The sequence below is a fragment of the Gobius niger genome, assembly GCF_951799975.1.
Source record: "Gobius niger genome assembly, chromosome: 6".
Lineage (NCBI taxonomy): Eukaryota > Metazoa > Chordata > Actinopteri > Gobiiformes > Gobiidae > Gobius > Gobius niger.
Window position 1 is genome coordinate 37,520,857 of NC_136857.1, and position 21,777 is coordinate 37,542,633.

Sequence of the window (21,777 nt, forward strand, 5' to 3'; positions counted from 1 at the left end):
AGCCCTACAATAACTCTAGTATTTTACCTTTTAAAATCTCCATTAGTTCATTATTGCTGCCACAGCGCCTGAGCTCTGCCTGATCCCGGCAGAACTTGGAGGCTAAGCTGGAAGGGCCTGGTTGGTCCTTGGATGGGAGACCGTTCGGTAACAGAAGCCGGCGACTGCAGTGAGTGGTGTTTGTGGTCGGAGGGGCCGATGGCGCAGACTGGTTGCCTCGCTTCCCTCAGTCTGCCCCAGGGCAACGAACGTCACATCACACATGGACCAAACCGATGCTGAAGAGGCTCGGCGGAGTTTTGCCAACGTGATTCCAGTTTTGTGATTTGCCGCTTGTCTGTTTTCTGTTCCAGACGTCCAGGTTAAAGAGGAGCCAGAGGAGCAGAGCGTCCACCAGGAGGACGAGCAGCTCCTGCAGTTCATCACAGTCTGTGTGAAGAGCGACGAGTCCTCACTGTCAGGTCAGTGTCACAGCGTGTCCAGGTTTAACATTGTGCAGTTATTGCATTAGCAGCTACACAGTCAAATAAGTGCTTTAGGGAAAAACTAGACCAAGTGCTCAGGAAGTCAATGATGAAATGATGTTTTGGGGGGAAGGTTCTTTGGTGTTGGAGAACTAAGAGTTAGTGCTGTATCTGTCAGGTTAGTCCTGAGCTGTGTTGGGCAATGTTAGTTTTTAAAGGAACTTGTTAAGCTCGTGTCTCCACTGGAAAAGTAGCTTGTTAACAGGGTATCCGCGGGGTCTTAAAAAGTCTTAAAAAGTCTAAAATTCAAGAATCAAAATTCAAGGCCTTAAAAAGTCTAAAATTCGTCCTATTTGGTCTTAAATCCAGGGTAAACTGGTCTTAAAAATTAACGTTCAACGACCCAATTATTTGCGCACAATTTAGTTTAAAGGTCCTATATCCTGCTATTTTAGCCATTCCAAAGTTAAGTATAGGCATTTATATGATATATTGTACCTCTACCACTATTGAGCACTCATTTTTGTGATAAATAGAAGTGTTTTCTGGAGGTATTTTTCAAACCCGGAAGACACAACGCTTCGATTCAGTTAACTCCGCCCCCTCTCTCCGCACATACAACTTTACCGTAATATAAATAAACAGCAATAAGTGAAGTTACTTCACGATGCAGTTATACGGAGTTGACATCTGCAACACAGCTTCATAAATGGCTAACACACATGCTAATATGCTAACACACATGCTAATATGCTAACCCGCGTTTGGACTGACTCACCCTCTGGTCCATCGCTGTTTACATTGTGGGACTTGCGTTGGTTATAAAAGTTAATCCACTTTGATTCAGGTGAAGGTTCACCAAACATCCATCAGTGACAGTCACAGAAAAACAATATTTTGGTGATAGTCGCTGAATCCCGGAGAAAAAAACAGCTGAGTGGCCTCTTCTTGAAAAAGGTTGAATATACTCCTCGTCCTCGTAGCCAAACGCGCTTCTTTTTCTCCGTCCGTGACATTATCGTTAGTTAAGAAAAAAAAAACAGGTGTCCAGAGTAGGCAACGAGCTCCATCTTCAGCTGCAGCGCAAACATGGCTGATCTGTTCAGACGCTCAGAGGATGTTTGTTTTGGCCTCAGCTGACCTGGAAGCACCTCGGGCACATCCTTTTTTTTTTTTTTTTTTTTTTACATTTTTTACTCTTTGTTTCTCTATTACGACAGAAATAATGAAAAAGCTGTTTTACAAATTAAAATCCGTCCGTAAGCATAGAATTAAGACATTACATTACAGACGTCGAGCACTTCCGTTCCGCTGTTACGACACAACTGAACACTCAGTCGTTCACGAGGAGAGGGAGGAGCAGCTGCTCAGAGAGCAGGATTCAGGAGGATTACTGAGAGCTGCGTGAATGAAGCCACAAACCACTCTGGGGGTGTTTTTGATAAGGAAATAGCATAACAACATGGCTAAAAGCTCCAAAAAGTCGATTTTGCATGATATAGGACCTTTAAAAAGTAGACAAATAAAGTCCCAGAAGCAGCGATGAGGAGCCGCCCGGTGCCGCTCATGGTCCGAGAGGGCGACGCGACGCTGACGCACTGGCCGCCGCCACAAACAACGTAAACTCAGCGATAGTGGAGCGAGGCAGAAGGACTCTCCTTCAGAGCTTTATCCGCCCAAAAAAACACTGAAGTCAGCAGAGTTTAGGAATCCAGAACATGACCGAGGTGTGGCTGATGGATCCGTAACGCTGCTGTCGGTGAAAGATACGTCCAATATGAAACAACGTGGAGATAATCCTTCACTGTAAATATCCAACTCAAGGTCATGAACGGCATCATTCACAATAAAGTTTGTCCAAATGTTGGGAAACACAAAGCGAACGATAGGGCTCCTCGATAATAGAAAAAATAATAATCACGATTATTCAAACGATTATTTGTTGCCTTAAAAAATATATATTTTATTTATTCATTTTATTATTATTTAAAAAACAACTATGGACTACATTTTCTTTGGAAAATAAAAACATATATATATTTTTTAATATGTTCAAGTTTCTAAACTAGTCCTATAGGGACACCTGCCCCCTGCTGGCCAGCCCTCACACCTGTCCAACAGAGCGGCGCGGCCTGATGACATCATCACACAGCGCTAATGTTTTTATGTCAGACCAAAGCCTTGTGAAATGCGAAGGGAACAGAAACAATCATCACAGTGGCATCAAGTAATAAGAGTTTGTTTGAGCTCCGTTTGAGCTCTGCTCCTGAACAAGACTTTTCTACTAAACAAAACCAGTGTCTGAGCAAAGGATGTCGAGGCTTCTAAACAGCTGTTCTCCTTCAGCACAAGGTGAGCTCTTAACAGAGGCGTTATCTAAGAGTTAGGTATAAATATATTAGTAAATATTATTAACAGTTCTGGTGTTTCAGCTGATCAGACGCGTCACACAAACCGCGCAGGACGGACGAGCGGGAGGGCATCCTTAATAATCGTTTGTTCTCGATTATGCTATTTTTGTGATCGTCTAGTGTAATAATCGAAATCGTAATCGAATTTCGATTAATTGCACAGCCCTACCTAACGCTCCTCTGCTCAGGGACAGAAGGAAAGAGAAAGTCATGTTACTTTAGAAACACGTTTCTCACTTTGTTCATCAAAACATCTGACAAACAAGTTTAGAAAACATCAAACCGAGACTAGATTCTGGCCTAATAATAATATCATTAAAATAATTATGATCATTAATGAGTTGTAAAGTTGACAGTGTTTTGTTCTATGCAAATGAGTGGAAAAGCTGCTTTTATTTTCAGAAACAGTGAATGTTTTACCAGCTCAAGTCTTACAAAGCATTTTAAATACAAAACTAAATATCTGTTGTTTTCTTTCTTTCAGTCGATAATTGTGAGTAATTATTCAATCTCAATATTCTTATTATGGGATCAGGTTGTGAAAACTTGAACGGTTGTTAAAATGTGAAAAATGAAGCTCTTACATTTGTACATCCCACTGTGAAATCAAAAACAACAGTTTGACTCTTGGATTTTTGTGACAGTGATTTTCTTCCATTGATATATTCTTTTGTCCATTTATATATTGCACGTTCAAAAACAGGTCTTATTTTTTAGATTTTATGGTGTTAAAAAGGTCTTAAAAAGTCTTACATTTGACTTGTCCAGCTCTGCAGACACCCTGTTTGTTAACACCGAGTAAAGCAGAGGTGGAGGAAAACAGCGACACAGTATTAAGTGTCACCATGAATTAGCCACAAGGTTCAAAGGGCGGGATAATTGTAGCGGTTTATAGTTTTTTTACTGATATTAATTTCCCCATTTTCTCCTGCAGACGTTCAGATCCACTATAGTCCTGAGCCCAGCCTGATGCAGGACGTCCCAGAGCCTCCACAGTTTAACGAGGAACCCGAGGAACAGAGCGTCAAACAGGAGGAGGAGCAGCTCTTACAGTTCACTGCTGTCTGCGTGAAGAGCGAAGAGCAAACTGAGCACCAAGAGGAGATGGACTCTGACGAACAAACGGACAACTCTTCTGACTCTGACTCTCATTCTGACTCTGACTCTCATTCTGACTCTGACTGGGAACCTCCAGCCACCACCTCTGTCAGAGAGGAACACACGGCAGGAGCTGGAGCAGCGCGAAGGAAGAGGCATCAGTGCTCTGTTTGTAGAAAGAGATTCACCACCGAGAAGTTCTTAAGACATCACTCAAGAATTCACAAAAGACTGAGGCCCGTCTGTGGAGCGTTCAGCCAAATCTCTGACGTCACAAGTACCAAGAGCGTTCACACCAGGGAGAAGCCGTTCAGTTGCTCGATCTGTAAGAAATCGTTTGCCCAAAGGCCTTATCTGGACAAACATCTGAGGAGACACATGTCACTGTACAGCTGTACCGTCTGTCACAAAGGCTTCGGGACGAGAGCAGACATAGAAAGACACACGGTCACTCACGTTGGTGCGAGACCCTACAGCTGCTCAGTCTGTAATAGGACGTTTGTTCGAAAAGCTTATCTGGAGACACACATCAGAGCACACGCTGGTGAGAGGCCATACAGCTGTTCAGTCTGTAGTAGAACGTTTGCCCAACAGAGCTACCTGGATACACATATGAAAGTACACACTGGTCAACACACAAGGGAGAGACCATACAGCTGTTCAGTCTGTGATAGAACATTTACCCAGCAGCACTATCTGGACACACACATGCAAGTACACACTGGTGAGACGCCGTGCAGAGACTACACCTGCCCCGTGTGTCAGAAAAGGTTTGGGAACAGAGCTGAAGTGAAGAGGCACATGGTCACGCACACAGGGGAGAAGCCTTTCAGCTGTTCTCTATGTGCAGCAACATTTACCCAGAAGTCTTCTCTCAACGCACACCAAAAGAAAAATATTTGTACACTTCAATATGTGAAGTTGTAACTTGTGGAGCACCTCAGGGCTCGATCATGGGCCCAACACTTTTCTTACTGTGCATTAATGATGTTTCGTCTCAGAGACGTTAAGGTTTTAAATGGTCTCAGTGGTTCAGTAGAATTCACCGTCATGGGTTCAGAAGAAAACACCGTCATGGGTTCAGCCTGCTGACCTGACAGAAAACCATCACTGACAAAAGCATCAAGAGCCTCCACACACAGACCTGGACATGGGCTTCAGATGAAGCATCCTGGTCTTCATGACTCCTCAGCAGATCCACAGGCTGATCCGTCCACTCCACACAACCACATTAAGGCCGTCATTCAAGGAACAGACTAAGGACACGTGCGGGAGCATCGTTTTCAGAGGACCCACATTTCTGTTTCAAATCTTTTTTTATTGATTTCATGTTATATTTTAAACTTTTGAGATTTTAATTTAGTTTTTAAAGCTGTAAAATCATCAAAATTAAAACAAAGGCCTGAAATATGTCATACTTTCGTTTGTTTATTTATTTATTTATGTGACAGGGACATGTACAGGAGCATTAATCAGCAGATGAAAAGATGCTTTGTACCAGATTCTTGGAGCTGATTTCCCTCTGCCGTCCCCGAGACAGACAATTACAAAACACTACAAAAAGCATAAAAAAATACAGTTCATAATATTTACAGACAGTATTTACATTTTTTATACAATTTTAAAAAAGTACATTTTATTAAAGGGGGGGTATTATGCAAAATCGACTTTTTCAAGCTTTACATCATTTTATTAAGTCATTCCCTCATTAAAACCATGCCTGAAGTGTTGCCTTGGCACATTCACGTATTTTCGAGTAATCTGTAAAAACTCTGATGGCGGCCATTTTAGGGATAAAACGCCTGATTCCTTCAGGGAACGCCTCCGACCTCCAGGATACGCCTCCGACCTTTCGTCACCAGCCGAGTAACCAACCACTGCTCCTCAGCAGAACCCCCTCCCCGCAGTGTCTAGCCCTAAGATGTAAACAGAGTCATCATGGAGGATTAGCTTCATGTGTTGTGAACCGGAGCCACAGCAGACTTTTACAAAGACACACATCAGTGTTTCTGTTACCGAAACACCCAGGATTAAAACCGGTGACAAGAACACTTATTTCAGTGTCTGGTTCTGAGCTGGGAATGTCTTAGGGCCTTGATGATGCACAGAGCCTCCGGAGAAAGCTAATGCTAAGCTAAACCTCGAGTCATCACGTGAAAACGAGAAATATGCACACATAAAGTCCATAAAACCACCACACACATAAAGAACCGTTTAACAATGATCACACACGGAGCCTGGCTTGTTGATTTGGAAGTTTATTGCTCACATTTCATCTACAGTGAGTCGTAGCCGAGTGGTTTTCTCCCGGAGCTAAGGCACTATTAGCCGCGACAAGCTAACCTCGAAAAACCATTGTCCACCTGCACAGATAATGTCCGTCTTTGAATCGTATGGGCTCCTGCAGATCCTGGTGTCGTCCATGGGGGTATAGTTAGAGATCCATAGGGCATGGCAGATGCAAAGAGAAGCCTCCAAACAGCAGTTATTTTTCAGGCAAGAGCCCCTTCCAAGCGTCCGGTGTGGAAGGTTCATCTCCAAATAATATCCTGTGTGGCCATTGTTCCCAAAGTGATAAACAGTAGCTCCTTTCCAACAATAAAAATTAAAATGCACCGATCGTAGTTTCAATGCTGTGGAGACAACGAGCGCAGTGTTGTGATGCCACAGACAGCGTGTGGAGGGGGCGTGTCGGAAAGGGTCAGAGGTTCTTAAAGAGACAGAGGCCTATTTCAAGCCATTTGCTACCGCCATTTTGAAAGAGCAATTTTATACAAGGCAGTTATTCTACTTTACTGCATTTACAGACCAACAGAAGGTTTGTCATCATTGTAGTGTGCTATAGACTGGTGCTATGTGGCTGAAAAAAGCATAATACTCCCTCTTTAAAGGGAAAACTTGTTCCTCTATAGCCGGGGTGGCGAACACGCGGCTCCTGAGCCGCATGCGGCTCTTGGCCAGAGTGCGGCTCTTTGCATGACTGGAGATGTTTAATACAATGCGGCTCTTTGCAAAATAATTGGTAAATGTTTCCCATAAACTGTAACAGTCTTTAAGAATCTTGAGCGGCGTTTAATGAAGCTTATGATGCGAAGCGCGACATCGTATCGCGGAAACACGCAAAGTCATGACTTTTCTTCCACATGTTGTAACTGTAACAAATACAACCTAAAACAGACTCTCAGTCGTCCAGAGGCTCCTGATTAAAGTTTATGAAATTTGTGCAGCCCAGAGTGCGTTCTCTGCACAGTCCAGTCAGGACCTAGCGGCACTGAGCCACAGGCCAGGGGCGGGTCAGAGGAGGGGGCTCAGTGGGCAGGGCCCCCCACACAAACACACCCCAGCATTAAAAAAATAATAATCTAATTCTGTCTCAGTCAGAACAGGAAACACAAAATGTCAGTTAATAAACATTTATTTCAATCTTGGTGAGGAGTAAAAACCATTAAATCTAACACAAGTATTGAACAAAAAAAGCAAAAGGCCTAAAGTTTATTGTTTATTGTAATTAAATATAACGGTCACATTCTATTTAATCACGATAAACGACCGCCCCTGGATCTGGCTAATGCTCGGTGCCTTTGTGGCTCTTCACAGGATCAAGGTTGAAAATTTCGGCTCTTGGTCTCTGACTAGTTGGCCCCCCCTGAGCTATAGTCTGTACCCGCCCCTGCCCTTCTCAGATGTCACATTTAGTTGTTGCTGTTGTTTTCTTTAATGCTGACATGTTTGATTTCACACTCTGGCAAAATCGTTTAAGTCTTTTATAGTTTTAGTGCAGTTGGAAGTTTGTTCCGTTCAGAGAGAGTTTTAAAAGAAAATGCCGATTGTCCTGATGCTGTTTCTCGTTTTGGTCCATTGGCCTCTGATTGGTGACCTCGTTGTTCTGACTCTGATCAGATGTTCATTGGACAAACTTTTTCAGTGGTGGAGGAGCCACATTATTAACAATCTTGAATAGTAATTTTAGATTGGCTGATTTAACTATATATTCAAAATTGAGCATTTTATATTTGGTCAATATTTGGCAGTGATGATGCTGTCGTGATTTCTTCTAGAATCCTCAGTGCTTGTTTTTAAAGAGATTCTAAAGGTTTAACCTCTGACCACCTGCCAAAAACCAAATCCATTCTCTCCTCTTTGCCATTGTCGTCACTTTTTATTTCCCTTTTGTGTTTTTGTCACTTTTTTATTAGTGACAATAACACAAGCAGAGCAGCAACAGAGCATTATGTTGCTCTGTTGGACTTTGGCTCAGCGCTGTGTGAGCAGATGGGCTGTGGATCTGCTCTTAAAGTGGGGTACGTGAGGTTTAACCACGGGCCGTTCTGGAGGCTTCAGCCTGAGTGTGTGAAGCAGAGGTCTGGCCTCACAAACTGCCTGGACCTGGACTCACACATGAACAAGACCAGAGGAAGTCTGCGTCTGACATGTTCAGGTCAGTAACACCGACAGTGAGTTAAACATGTCACTGTTGTATCAGTCGTGTCTGAAATGGAGCGAGAACGTGTTTACAGACACTGGAGACATTTCCTCTTTCTTTGGAACTTCTCTCACCTGTAGCTAACAATTATCACTCCAGGTTAGCCAGGTTATTGTTTCTCTGTCCTTTGTGTGATTTTTGCATATAATACATTTTTATATTATTCATTTTTATAGAGAATTCACGGGAAAAGATTATGCAGATTAACAATAGACCTTTTATCTGCCTCTGTCTCCTTTACACCACAGGAGGATGTGACCCCTGTTCTCTCTCAACAGGGTTTTATCCTATTGTACGAGTTTCCGTCTCCTCTGAGGGGGCGTCTGTCTCCTCTGAGGGGGCGTCTGTCTCCTCTGAGGGGGCGTCCGTCTCCTCTGAGGGGGCGTCTGTCTCCTCTGAGGGGGCGTCCGTCTCCTCTGAGGGGGCGTCCGTCTCCTCTGAGGGGGCGTCCGTCTCCTCTGAGGGGACGTCTGTCTCCTCTGAGGGAGCGTCCGTCTCCTCTGAGGGGGCGTCCGTCTCCTCTGAGGGGGCGTCCGTCTCTTCTGAGGGGGCGTCCGTCTCCTCTGAGGGGGCGTCCCGGGTGCAGAGGGTCCTCCTGATGTTGGGGACAAACTTCAGTGTCTCCTGCTCTTTAAACAAACCCTTTGAACCAGGACAGTTCCACCTTTTGTCTCCAACTGGAAACTACACCCTGCCATCTGTCAATCACTCCGCCCACTTCCTGTTCCAGAACTTCAGCTCCGCCCACATCGGGGACTACACCTGTGTTTACTGTGGCACTGTCTGCAGTAGTAAATGCTTGAAGAGCAGAGCAGCTCTTTACGTCACTCCTGGAGGTACAGTTTGGGTTCAGAAAGATTCCAGTTTTATGTTTTCATGCCTTTATTATGGAACAGTCTGTTGCTAAAATGACATACATTTCATTTCGATTGGAAAAAAATCACTGATGACCTGACAATAATACAATATTAAAAGCCGCAAGCGGCATCGAACAGCCTTCGCGGGCCGTGCCTCCTTTAGCACCTCGAGTGCTGCACCATAACCCTACCTAAGGTAGTCCTTTAAGTATATGCAGCCTTTCTCCTCTGAACATTTCATCTGTAATGTGTAGCTGACTGATCCTGTAATCAGCAGTAAAACCAGAGGACCAGGGGTGGAGTGTTCGGTTTCAGCCCAAAACACTTATTGGTTCAGTATCAGATATTTTAAACCGATATCTGATCTTTATTTTCTTGTATTGACTCTGATGCTTATACCAGTATTGGATCAGTGCATCCCTATCATTTTTAGATTGTAATTTTACATTTTTTTGCAGTTGCACCACTTAACATGTGGACTCTTACATTAGCTTTAGCATTTGTAAGTATGGGCATACATTGACTTTTAAAACAAAACAAAAAAATGTATAACAATATATTTTTTTCAGATATTTACATCGGTTGTACCACCTGACACCAAATGTGTGACAGTTTACTTTTCAAACTTTTTCGCTCAGACATAAAGACACTTGTTCCCCTGGCTGATGATATATCCTGTTTACTGATACGATTCTTTATTTCAAAATAACATCCCTGTTCTTATGGTTGTGCCACCCTGACATTTAAGATTACAAATTGTCGGACAAATGTTTTTCAATTTTCTCAAAAACTTTTAAACTATTAATATTCACAAATGATATGTCATATCATGTCAAGTTATGCCACGATGTTTTTTGTTTAATTTGTTACCCTGAAAATACAATTTTCAGAAGCTTTATTAGTCTAATCATTTGCTCGGACTGTTGCCCCAGCTGACACTTTAGGGGTTTGAGCTGTGAAAACATTAAAAAATATTTATTATTGAAATGTCATGAAAATGTGTTTAAACTCCTTAGGTTTTGTAGAATAAAGTGATACATATAATGAAAAGATCAAATTATTTTTAAAAGAAATACAAAAATATGTCATTGACCCTAATATAGTCTCAATATTTACCATAACAGTCCAAAATGTTCAGCACCAAAGAAAATGTCTGTAGAAAAGAGCCTTGGGCTGAAGATCTCGGTTAGAACCTGTCGGGCTTTTCCCGATTAAAAATATTCGATTGACGTCCCTAGAAAAGATAAACACGAGTTGCGATATAAACAAACGTTAAAGCCACATTGCAGAACATTCCAAACTCCAAACATAAACGTCAACATAAAACATTTGGAAGACGACCCCATGTATCTTATCTCCATGGAGACGAGCGGGCGATGTTCCGCAGTGTGGCTTTAAAGAAATCCAGGTACGGTCCTGGTCTGTCTGACTGATCTGACTGTGCGACCGTCTGAGCTGCTGTGTGTTCATGTTTTTATATTTTTACATTTTATTATTTGATTCAGATTTTGTACATTTACGTGAAAGTGATTTGTGACCATGTCTGTGAAAGGCGATATATAAATAAAGTTCCTCTTCTTCTTCTAAAGAGCAGGTCTTCTTCTTCTTCTTCCAGGAATTTAGTGATCATCTCCAATACCTTTATCACTCTGTTCTCACGATGTGGATGGAAAACAGCTGAAACAAATAAAAAGGATCTGTTTCTGCAAACGTATGTGGACGATTAGCAAGTCGACCAGTCCGTTAGCCTGTTCAATGTATTTTTCCTATAGCCGCTAGCATTAGCCAACATCACTAAGATCAGAGGAACAGTGTCAAAACCAGACTTAGACTCATCCATGTGCAGGTTAGACGACTGTAACGGCTGCAGAACATCCAGAACCAGGAAACACGACCATATTAGTCCAGTGCTCTGGTCTCTGCACCGGCTTCAGTCGCTCAGAGAACAGACTTTAAAACAGCTCTGCACCAAAGTCCATCTCTGACATGTTAGAGCCGTGTGAACCATCTCAGGGAGGGGTGTCCTGGTGGTTCCCAGAGTCAGGACTAAAAACAACAAAAGCCGTTCATTTTGAACCATTTGAAGATCTGTCTAACCCCTTAACTCCCACCTGAACCGAGCACATTTGCTCCAGTTTGGCTTTACCCCGGTCCAAAAGCTTCTGGAAAAAAGCTGTGAAAATAGCAACAAAACTGAGACGAAAACAATGATTGAAATGTGACAAAAATGTGACAAAAAAATGAAAAAAATGTGACAAAAAAATCACAAAGATTTGATGAAAAAATGACAAAAATTTGATAAAAATTTGACAAAAAAATGACAAAAAAATGATAAAAAATAGACGAAAAAATGACAAAAATGTGACAAAATGCTACAAAAAAATGACAAAAATGTGATTAAAAAAAAGACAAAAATTTGATAAAAATTTGACCAAAAAATGACAATGTGACAAAAAATTCCCAAAAAATGACCAAAATGTGACAAAATGCTACAAAAAAATGACAAAAATGTGATAAAAAAAAACGGACAAAAAAATGACAAAATGTGACCAAAAAAATGACAAAAATTTGATACAAAATTGACCAAAAAAATCACAAAAAAGTTACAAAAATGAGTTGAATACCCAACAAAAAAATGATGGAAAAAAATCTGATGACGTGAGGAAAAAGATCCTCTCGGTTCAGGCGGTCATTTTTTTGTTCGGTATTCAACTCATTTTTGTAACTTTTTTGTCATTTTTTTGTCACATTTTTGGAATTTTTTGTCACTTTTCTGTCCTTTTTTCGTCCATTTTTTGTCATTTTTTGTCACATTTTGTCACATTTTTACACAGTTAAGGGGTTAATGAGTAAAAAAACGCAACATGCTACGACCCCTGCAGGGGCGCTGATGTCCTCTAGGGGGCACGCGTTGTTTCATAAAGCTTCAACCGAGCGCATTTTCTCCTATTCAGTTTTACCCAAATCTAAAAGCTTCTCAGCTGCAGCTCACAGCCTATAGGCCAGTGCAACGCCTCATTTGAAAGCAAAGACCAACAAAACTGACCCTTTCTCACTCTTTTGTTGCGTTTTTGTCACAAGATGGGAGTGTTTTTGCTGTGTTTGTGTTTTCCTCATTTTCTATTATTGCTCTGTCACTTTTCAGCGCGTTTTTGTCGCGTTTTATACCGATTGACCTTTGACCGGAAGCGGGTGTTGGGTTTGCGCATGCGCCATACGATGTCGCGCACTCGAAGAAGAAGAACGTGTCCGCTGTGAAGAGCAACCGTTTAAAAACAGTTCTCTGTGAGCAGTAATTCGGCACCAGGTCCAGTCTGTAGAGTCTGTAGAGTCTGTGAGAGGCGGGCGGTTCGTTTTGAGCGGTTTATGAACAGCAGAGGCACCGGAAACACCGCTGCTTCTGAATGAAGCTAAAGGAAGCTAACCGTTAGCATAACAGAGCACGAGCGGACAGGGAGAAACGCACGCGCTCACAGAAAAACAATGGAGGACATCAAACCCCCTCAGCAGTGGCGCGTGGACTCTGAGCATCTCTCCGAGTCGTGGAAGACTTGGAAGGAAGAGTTTACTGCGTATCTGGAGGCGGAAGAAAAGGCGCGGGTGAAGCTTTTCTCCGGCCTGATCGGAGCGCGGGGCAGAGAGCTCTGTGGGCCGATCACAGACTCCGACACAACCGTCACTGTCGCCGGTTTGATGGCGAAGCTGGACGGACTTTGCAACAGAGTCAATGAAACAGTGGAAAGGTACAGATTCTTTGAGCGAAACCAAGCTCCGGGAGAATCTCTCGACACATATGTGAGTGACCTGAGAGCGCTGGCAAACACCTGCAACTTTGGGCCGTTAAAGGATTCACTGATACGAGACAGGATTGTCTGCGGCTCAAGCTGGAGAGAAAGACTCCTCACAGAAGAACATCTGGACCTGGACACGTGTCTGCACATCTGTAGATCCATGGAGGCGTCACGTGAGTGCACAGGGATTCAGCGGGGCTTTGTTAGAGTTTATAAATAAAAGAGCTTTGAAGGGCTTGAATTTAAAGCATGTACTTTTAAGACCAGCTCCTCTAGCCAGATGTTTATAATAATACATAATGCAGACGTTTTAAATCCCAACGGGAGGGACATTGAGAATTAGCTTAGGCAACGTCAGGCCCGGGGGCCAAATCCGGCCCTTCAGCGCAGAACCTCTGGCCCCCAAGATGATTTAGAGAAATATTATTATGCAAATAAGAGATCTGTTAAAGTCCCCAAAAAATGAGAGTATTTTAGATGTCCTGCAGAACGTCCCACTTGGTCTATAAAGTAAAACGGGGGGGGTAAAAAGTGGGTCTTGGAACCATTTTCAGTGGGTCACGAGTCTTTGAACTTTTATTCAATATTTTCCATCTGAAACTACATGGGAACTAACAGAGTTTGCTAAATGTTTGTTATTGGGTTGTTTTGATCATAATTTCAGTCTTGTTCAACATAAACTTGTGTGGGCTTAATGTTGGGTTCTCGAAGCCATTTAAGAAGCACTGATGTTAAACATCGGTATTTGCAGAGAAAAGTTCTTTACTTTCGGCTACAATGGGGAGGTTCGGCCCCTGGTGTTTTGGCGAAGATGAAAATCGTCCCTTCCCGACGCAAACTTGCCGACCCCTGGTTTAGGCTAGAATGTTGTAGTTTGAAACATGAGCTTAAGTAACATAAACATAACAAATCCAAGTGTGGAGGTGCTTTGCAACAGCAGTGTTCAGAGCAGCTAACGATTAGCCACGATTAGCATCACCTCATCACTTTTTACCATGGCATTAACACTTCAGACTTTCTCAGGTCGACTTATCGCATGATGTCATATTAGCAGTGAAGGATTAAAGCCTCATTTACATGAGTTTGTAATATTACACATGGACTAACCTGATTCTGGATCTGCAGAGAAGAGACTCTGCAGATCCATCTGTCTGAGCAGAGATCCACACTCAAAATGATCCCAGTTCTGTGCTGATTGTCTCTGTTTTCTGTTCCAGACGCTCAGGTTAAAGAGGAACCAGAGGAGCAGAGCGTCCACCAGGAGGACGGGCAGCTCCTCCAGATCACTGCTGTCTGTGTGAAGAGCGACGAGTCCTCACTGTCAGGTCAGTGCGTCTGTTTGGTCATTCCTGTTACTGAACTACAGAAACTCCACATGTGAACGGTTCAGTCCAAGGACGTCACACTCAAGAAGTTGTTACATTCAGACGAAACTCAAAACCAATCAGTGACTCTCTCTCTCTTCCATATTTTCCTCTGTGACCTGTTTGTGGACATTTGGATATGGAAATATGTCACGTCATTCCTGTTACCATTTTTTATGTGTAAATCCAAGTATGTTTCTGTTCTAACTGATTGAATCAATATCTACAGTAAATGTTGTTTCAGTGGGTGCAGCCTGTGCCTCTGTGCTGGTTAGCATTAGCATTAGCATTAACCTGCAATTGGCAAATTTGTCCAATTTTGTCATTCCTGTTACTATTCTGAGGAAGAGAAATAGGAAAAATCTGGGGATGCACGATAATATCGGCCGCCGATTATTATCAGCATATATCAGCATTTTGGTGCCATCCCCGATAAAGCAGATAAAAAAATGTGGCCGATGATTAGGCCCGATAATTATAAGCTCAAAGTACATTGAATCTGCGGCTCCAGCTCGCTGCCTTTCTCTCGGCGGTGCCCGTTCGTCCTGCAGCCCGGAGCTGCTGCAGACTCAGGACAGCACATTTACAGCTGCAGATATACGCTCTCCACGGCCGACTTCTGCACGGCTTTAGCTGAAAAATACAACGAGTATTCCAGCGAAGCAGCTGTGCAGGCGCTCTCCGTGAAGGAAGAGCTTTTAGACTTTTTACATCGAAGTCACTTCAGCATTAGCACCGCAACAAAATGAGAAAAAGACGAGGAAATGTGAACCTCTGATCCGCTCACGTGAGTTACTGGAACAGAGCGGGGCCTAAACACACATGTATTATCTTCGTATTTCTGATCAAATAAACACGACAGCCCCGCGACTGAAGCGCTATGAACGAGAGGAGTTTTGCTTTGATGAAATGAGCCGCGCTGCTTGTCACAAATGCATAAATGAGCCCAATGCAGGAGAGAGTCTTGTTTTTATGTTGTATCGTATTATTAGTCACACTTGAATCTGTCACAGATTTGGCATCACTTCTCCCTCATGTCAGAGACGCCTCTAGATTCAGTGAAATACTATAATACTGTCTATATTCCAGTATTGTAAATTCATTAGTATTTTTTTGTTTAAATAAGATGTGACACAGATGAGCAGAGACAGACCTGCTCAGATGATGGAACTGTAAAAACCCAGAGCTTTAGAAAAAGGTGAGACTCAAACCCAAAGTAAAACTCATTATTTGATTAATATTTATACACTTGTATTTTGCTTGGTAGAGTTAATACATTTTGGGCAGAACTGTGAACTGTTACATTGAGTTCTCGTTCCAAAATAAAGTGCAATTATGTAAGGGATAATGTATAGAACGCTGGTCATTATCGGGAAAATAAGCACCGACAGGGCGAACCGGACCCCGACGCGAAGCGGAGGGGTCCGGTTCGCCCTGAAGGTCCCGCTTATTATTCGGCCATTTGCCAACTGAACACACACAACATAAACTTTGTACACTTTTATGAAGGTCGAAAGGTTTATTTAATGACTTTCACGACACATAGTTCCCAAAAGTTTGCGCGTTGCTCGGCAACGTTTGGCTAGGCTAGAAGCAGCAAGGCTAGTAGCTAGCCTAGCTACTTAGTTGAAGGCGCAGTTGGAGGAATGGTGGTGAATCTCTGGGTAAGTTGAAAGTCAGACTCACGCTAACTTCACGAGTGATTCCCCCAACTTCTCTCTCAGTGACGGGACAGAGATAGTGTCGCTACTACGTACGCGCGGAGTGATATGAAAGCACCAACTCCGTTGCCATTGGCAGCGGTCATTATTTTTTTCAGAGGTCCTTTATCAGAAAATAATGACCGGTAGAACGTTGGGAAATCCCATTCAAATCAACGGAGCCGTATAATAAATATACATAATTATCGACGTCATTATCGGTTGTCGGTATCGGGACATGCGGAATTATCGGTTTCACGTTGGCATTATCGTACATCACTAGAAAAATCCATTAAAAAATTTAAAAAGACAGACTGAGACGCCCCCGTACAGTTTTGTTTATCTGAACATATGTCAATTAAAAAATATCAAGAAAAATCTTTTAAAAAAATTGGTTTTCTTACCAACACTTTGTCATTATCAGAGATGGCAGAGCTGCGGTCTGAGCCAGGACTAAACCAGGACTAAACCAGGACTAAACCAGGACTAAACCAGGACTGAACCAGGACTAAACCAGGACTGAACAAGAGAAAAGCAGTGACAACATTCATCAACATCTCGCTCCAAAGCTAGTTTTAATGTGTTCTTTTTCACTCTGAGGTACTTTTACTCTTTAGTAAATAACTTGCAGCAGTACTTTGGCCAGAGCTCCGTTTCACCCAAGTATCAGTGCTACTGTTTAAACAAAGAAATCAAGTACTTTTGCCACATCAGTAGTCTGTGGTCAATCGTACAATGAGCCACTGATGTTAAGTTTCCCATTGTTTCCTGCAGACCTTCAGATCCACTGGAGTCCTGAGCCCAGTCTGATGCAGGACGTCCCAGAGAGGCCGCAGATTAAAGAGGAACCAGAGGAACCAGAGGAACAGAGCGTCAAACAGGAGGAAGAGCAGCTCCCACTGGTCCCTGTGAAGACTGAAGAGCAGAGACAAACTGAGCCCCAAGAGGAGATGGACTCAGCGACCGAGGAACAGACAGACAACTCTTCTGACTCTGACCCTCATCCTGACTCTGACTCTGACTCTGACTGGGAACCTGCATCCACGACAGCAGGACCTGGAGCCGGGCGAAGGAAGAGACACGAGTGCTCTGTTTGTAGAAAGAGATTCACCACAGAGAAGGACCTGAAAGAACATTCAAGAACTCACATGAAAAAGAAACTGTTTATTTGCTCAGTCTGTGGGAAAACATTTCTCCATAAGACTAAACTGGATGAACATAAGAAAACACACGGTGGTGAGAGAACATTCAGCCAAATGTCTGACGTCAGGAGGAACAGGAGAGTTCACCCCGGAGAGAAGCCGTTCAGCTGCTCGGTCTGTCAGAAAACGTTCACTCAAAGGGGTTATCTCGATAAACATATGATCCAACACTCATCACCGAACACTCGCACTGGTGAGAGACCCTACAGCTGTTCAGTCTGTTATAGAACGTTCACCCATCAGTGTTACCTCAATACACACATGAAAGTACACGCTGGTAAGAGACCCTACAGCTGTACGGTCTGTAACAGATCGTTTGTTCGAAAGGCTTACCTCATGACACACATGAAAGCCCACCCTGCTGCGAGGTCATACAGCTGCTCAGTCTGTAAGAGACCGTTCACCCAGCAGACTCACCTCGATGCACATATGAAAACACACGCTGGTGAACGGCCGGGGACGCGCCTCAGCTGTGAAGTGTCTGACGTGAAAAGGCACATGCAAAGTCACACCGGGGTGAAGCTGCACAGCTGCACCGTCTGTCACAGGACGTTCACCCACCAGTGTTACCTCGACGCACACATGAAAGTACATGCTGGGATGAGACCCTACAGCTGCTCAGTCTGTAAGAGGACGTTCACCCAGCAGTGTTATCTCGACACACACATGACGAGACACGCGCCGCTGTACAGCTGTGCAGTCTGTCAGAAAGGCTTCGGGTGCAGCACAAACTTAGAGAGGCACATGGTGGCTCACACGGGGGAGAAACTCTACAGCTGCTCAGTCTGTGCGAGGACGTTTGCCCAACAGCCACATCTCGACACACACATGAAGGCACACGCTGGTGAGAGACCATACAGCTGCTCCGTCTGTGATAGAACCTTTACCCGACAGTGTTATCTGCAGACACACATGAAAGCACACGCTGGTCAGAGAAAGCACAGCTGCTCCGTCTGCAAGAAAACATTTACTCAAAGTGGTTTTCTCTTTAAACATATGAGGAGACACAAGACACCGTCCAGCCACATGGTTACTCACGCTGGAGACAGACCTTACAGCTGTGCCTTCTGTAATATAACCTTTACCCAGCAGTGTTATCTGGATAAACACATGGAAACACACGCTGGTAAGAGACCCTACAGCTGTCCAGTCTGTAGGAGATCGTTTGTTCGAAAGGCTTTCCTCGTGTCACACATGAAAGCACACGCCGGTGTGAGACCCTACAGCTGTTCAGTCTGTAAGAGACCGTTTACCCACAAGTGTTACCTCGATGCACATATGAAAGTCCACACTGGCGAGAGACCGTTCAGCTGTTCAGTCTGTAAGAGAACCTTTCCTCGACAGAGTTACCTCGACACACACATGAAAGTTCACATCGGCAGGAGAGCGTCCAGAGAGCACAGCTGCCCCGTTTGTCAGAGAGGTTTTGGGAGCAGTACTGAAGTAAAAAGGCACATGGTTACTCACACAGGGGAGAGACCTTTCAGCTGCTCTAAGTGTGCGGCAACATTTACCCAGAAGTCTTCTCTGAACGCACACATGAGACGGAAAAATATCTGCACAAATGAACCAATCAATATGAAGTGAAGTTGTAACTTGTGGAGCACCTCAGGGCTCAGTCATGGGCCCAACACTTTTCTTACTGTGCATTAATGATGTTTCGTCTCAGAGACGTTAAGGTTTATCCTCAACAACTGGGACTGAAGTTACAGAGATTGTCTAAACTCAACTACTGGTTCAATAAAAATACATTATCATTGAATGTTTTAATAACTGAATGTGTGGTCTTTACACGTCGGCGCTTTGAAGCTGAGATCCATTTAAATATGTAGAATATCAGAGTTTATCTGGGAGTAACTCTCGATCATGAGATGGAAAACCCACACAGCTGAGGTCAGAGTGAGAGCTTTCTTATAAGCAGTCGTTACAGATGTTCAGTTCTCTGTAACAGTCGTTACAGATGTTCAGTTCTCTATAACAGTCGTTACAGATGTTCAGTTCTCTATAACAGTCGTTACAGATGTTCAGTTCTCTATAACAGTCGTTACAGATGTTCAGTTCTCTATAACAGTCGTTACAGATGTTCAGTTCTCTATAACAGTCGTTACAGATGTTCAGTTCTCTATAACAGTCGTTACAGATGTTCAGTTCTCTGTAACAGCCGAGCTCTGGGCTGGTGATGTTTCCTCAGGAGGGGGTGGGACGCGCTCGGAGGCTCCTGATGCTTCACGTTCATCCACACAGGCCCGGTGAGGGCGTTCCATCAGCAAAAGGTTCAGATCCATTAACCTCTTAACTCCCACCTGAACATGTTTTCTCCAAATTCTCCAAATCTAAAAGCTTCTTCAAACCAGCGACAAAAAATGAGAAGAAAATGAGGATGTAAACGCAACAAAAAAACACTTAAAAGTGACCCAAAAAAAGCGACAAAAACTCAACAAAAAAGTGACAAAAGAGCAGCAAAAAATAACAAAAATCCAGCAAAAAAAAGATAAAAATCTAGCAAAAAATGACTAAAAAAAATAAAAATAAATAAAAAACACAAAAATCCATCAAAAAATGTGACAAAACAGCATCGAAAAAGTAATAAAAAAGTGAGAGAAACACATCAGGGAAATTAAAAGTGATGGACAGAATGCATTTGGTTTTGGCGGGTGGTAAGAGGCTCAAAATACAAGAACAGTGACACAAACACCATCAGAGCGGTCACAAACCTGTGCTCTCGGGTCAGCACCTGCCTCCATTCATCTCCCTGGCCTTTATGCACTTAGCGACAGCGCCATCAAGTGGACACACAGGGTCACAACACAAACACGTGTTCATTAATGCCGGCCAAATCATTAAAGGAACATACTGCATCTCCACACTGAATAAATATTTATGTCTGACGTGCCTCAACAGCGGTGCAGATGGTAGAGCGGGTCGTCTTATGATCGGAAGGAGGTCGGGGGTTCGAATCCCAGCTCCTGTCCTTGTGTCCTCGGGCAAGACACTTCACCCAGTGCCTGTGTGAGTGGATGGGGGTGGTTGGCGCAGACGCTCTCGGGGGGAGATGGAGGAAGGGCCGTGTACGAACCGATAATGTAGTAACAGCTGATGACGTAATTAATGAATCGGCCTGATATTTGGGAATTTTCCGATGTCGGCGATCGGCCGATCTACTGCTGATGAACGGCGATATCTCCGGAACCTGTTAACCTCTTACCACCCGCCTAAACCAAATGCATTCTGTCCTCTTTGGCTGTTATATAGGCCTGTGTAACACCTTATTTCAAAGCTAAGACCCACAAAACTGATCTTTTTCCTCGCGTTGTTGCTGTGTTGTGTCACCTTTATTGTTTTTTTTTTTTGTCACGTTATTGTTTCGTTTTTGTTGAATTTTTGTCACTTTTTTGTTGAATTTTTGTCTTTTTTGTTGATGAATTTTCGTCACTTTTTGGTTGAATTTTTGCCACATTTTTGTTGCGTTTATATTGTGGCTGTTTTGTTGCTTTTTTCCCAAGAAGCTTTTTGATTCGGGTAAAGCCAAACTGGAGAAAATGGGATCCGTTCAGGTGGGAGTTAAGAGGTTAACCCTGGAACACCATCACCGGGTTTTTTCACCCGAGCAGATCATGTGTGTGATGTTCCTGATCTGAGTTTCTCTGAGACTTAGAGAGACTTATCCATGTGTTTGTCTCCAGCAGGTTATAGACGACTGTAACGGCTGCTCACTGTCAGAGCTACAGAACATCCAGAACGCTGCTGCTCGAGTCCTGACAAGAACCAGGAAACACGGCCATATTAGTCCAGTGCTCCGGTCTCTGCACTGGCTTCCTGTCACTCAGAGAATAGACTTTAAAACAGCTCTGCGTGTTACAAGTCTTTTCATGGTTTAGCACCAAAGTCCATCTCTGACATGTTACAGCCGTATGAACCATCTCAGGGAGGGGAGGGGCCTCCTGGTGGTTCCAGAGTCAGGACTAAACACGGTGAGGCTGAAGCTAAAATCTGGAACAGTCTCATGAGGACGTGAGACAGGCCTCAGCTCTGACAATGTTCAAATCCAGGCTGAAAACAGTTGTTTTTACCTGAGCATATGACACTGAAAGTATTTTATCTGCACTCTCGCCTTTTACTGTAATTGATTAATTCTATGTTGATGTTTTTATTGATTGTATTTGTTTTCTTATATTTATGCACCTGTGAAGCACTTTGAGTTGCCTTGTGTATGAATTGTGCTCTACAAATACACTTGCCTTGCCTGAGTGTCCTGGGTCTCTGTCTTGGACGTCTCTGATGTTCTGGGTGTTTCTCCTACAGCCTCATGTTTCCATAGTGATGAAGGTCGGGGAGGGTCAGTGTATTTATGTATTTCTTTGCTCCTGTGTCTCCGGCCTCACAGTAAGTGAGAAACACAGTTATTTA

General features: G+C 43.4%; 1 protein-coding gene across 1 annotated transcript in view; it reads left to right on the forward strand.

Annotated features, from left to right (window-relative positions):
- LOC306964332 (uncharacterized protein) overlaps positions 1-19,623 on the forward strand; it is a gene marked incomplete at its 3' end in the record, with an annotated part of 391,619 nt that extends 371,996 nt beyond the window's left edge. Inside the window, exons 5-8 of the mRNA XM_079558323.1 lie at positions 371-461; positions 16,943-17,259; positions 17,698-18,214; positions 19,562-19,623. Of these exons, the coding sequence (XP_079414449.1) occupies positions 371-461; positions 16,943-17,259; positions 17,698-18,214; positions 19,562-19,623 (987 nt within the window). The remainder of the gene's footprint in view (positions 1-370; positions 462-16,942; positions 17,260-17,697; positions 18,215-19,561) is intronic.
- Between the last annotated feature and the right edge of the window lie 2,154 nt (positions 19,624-21,777).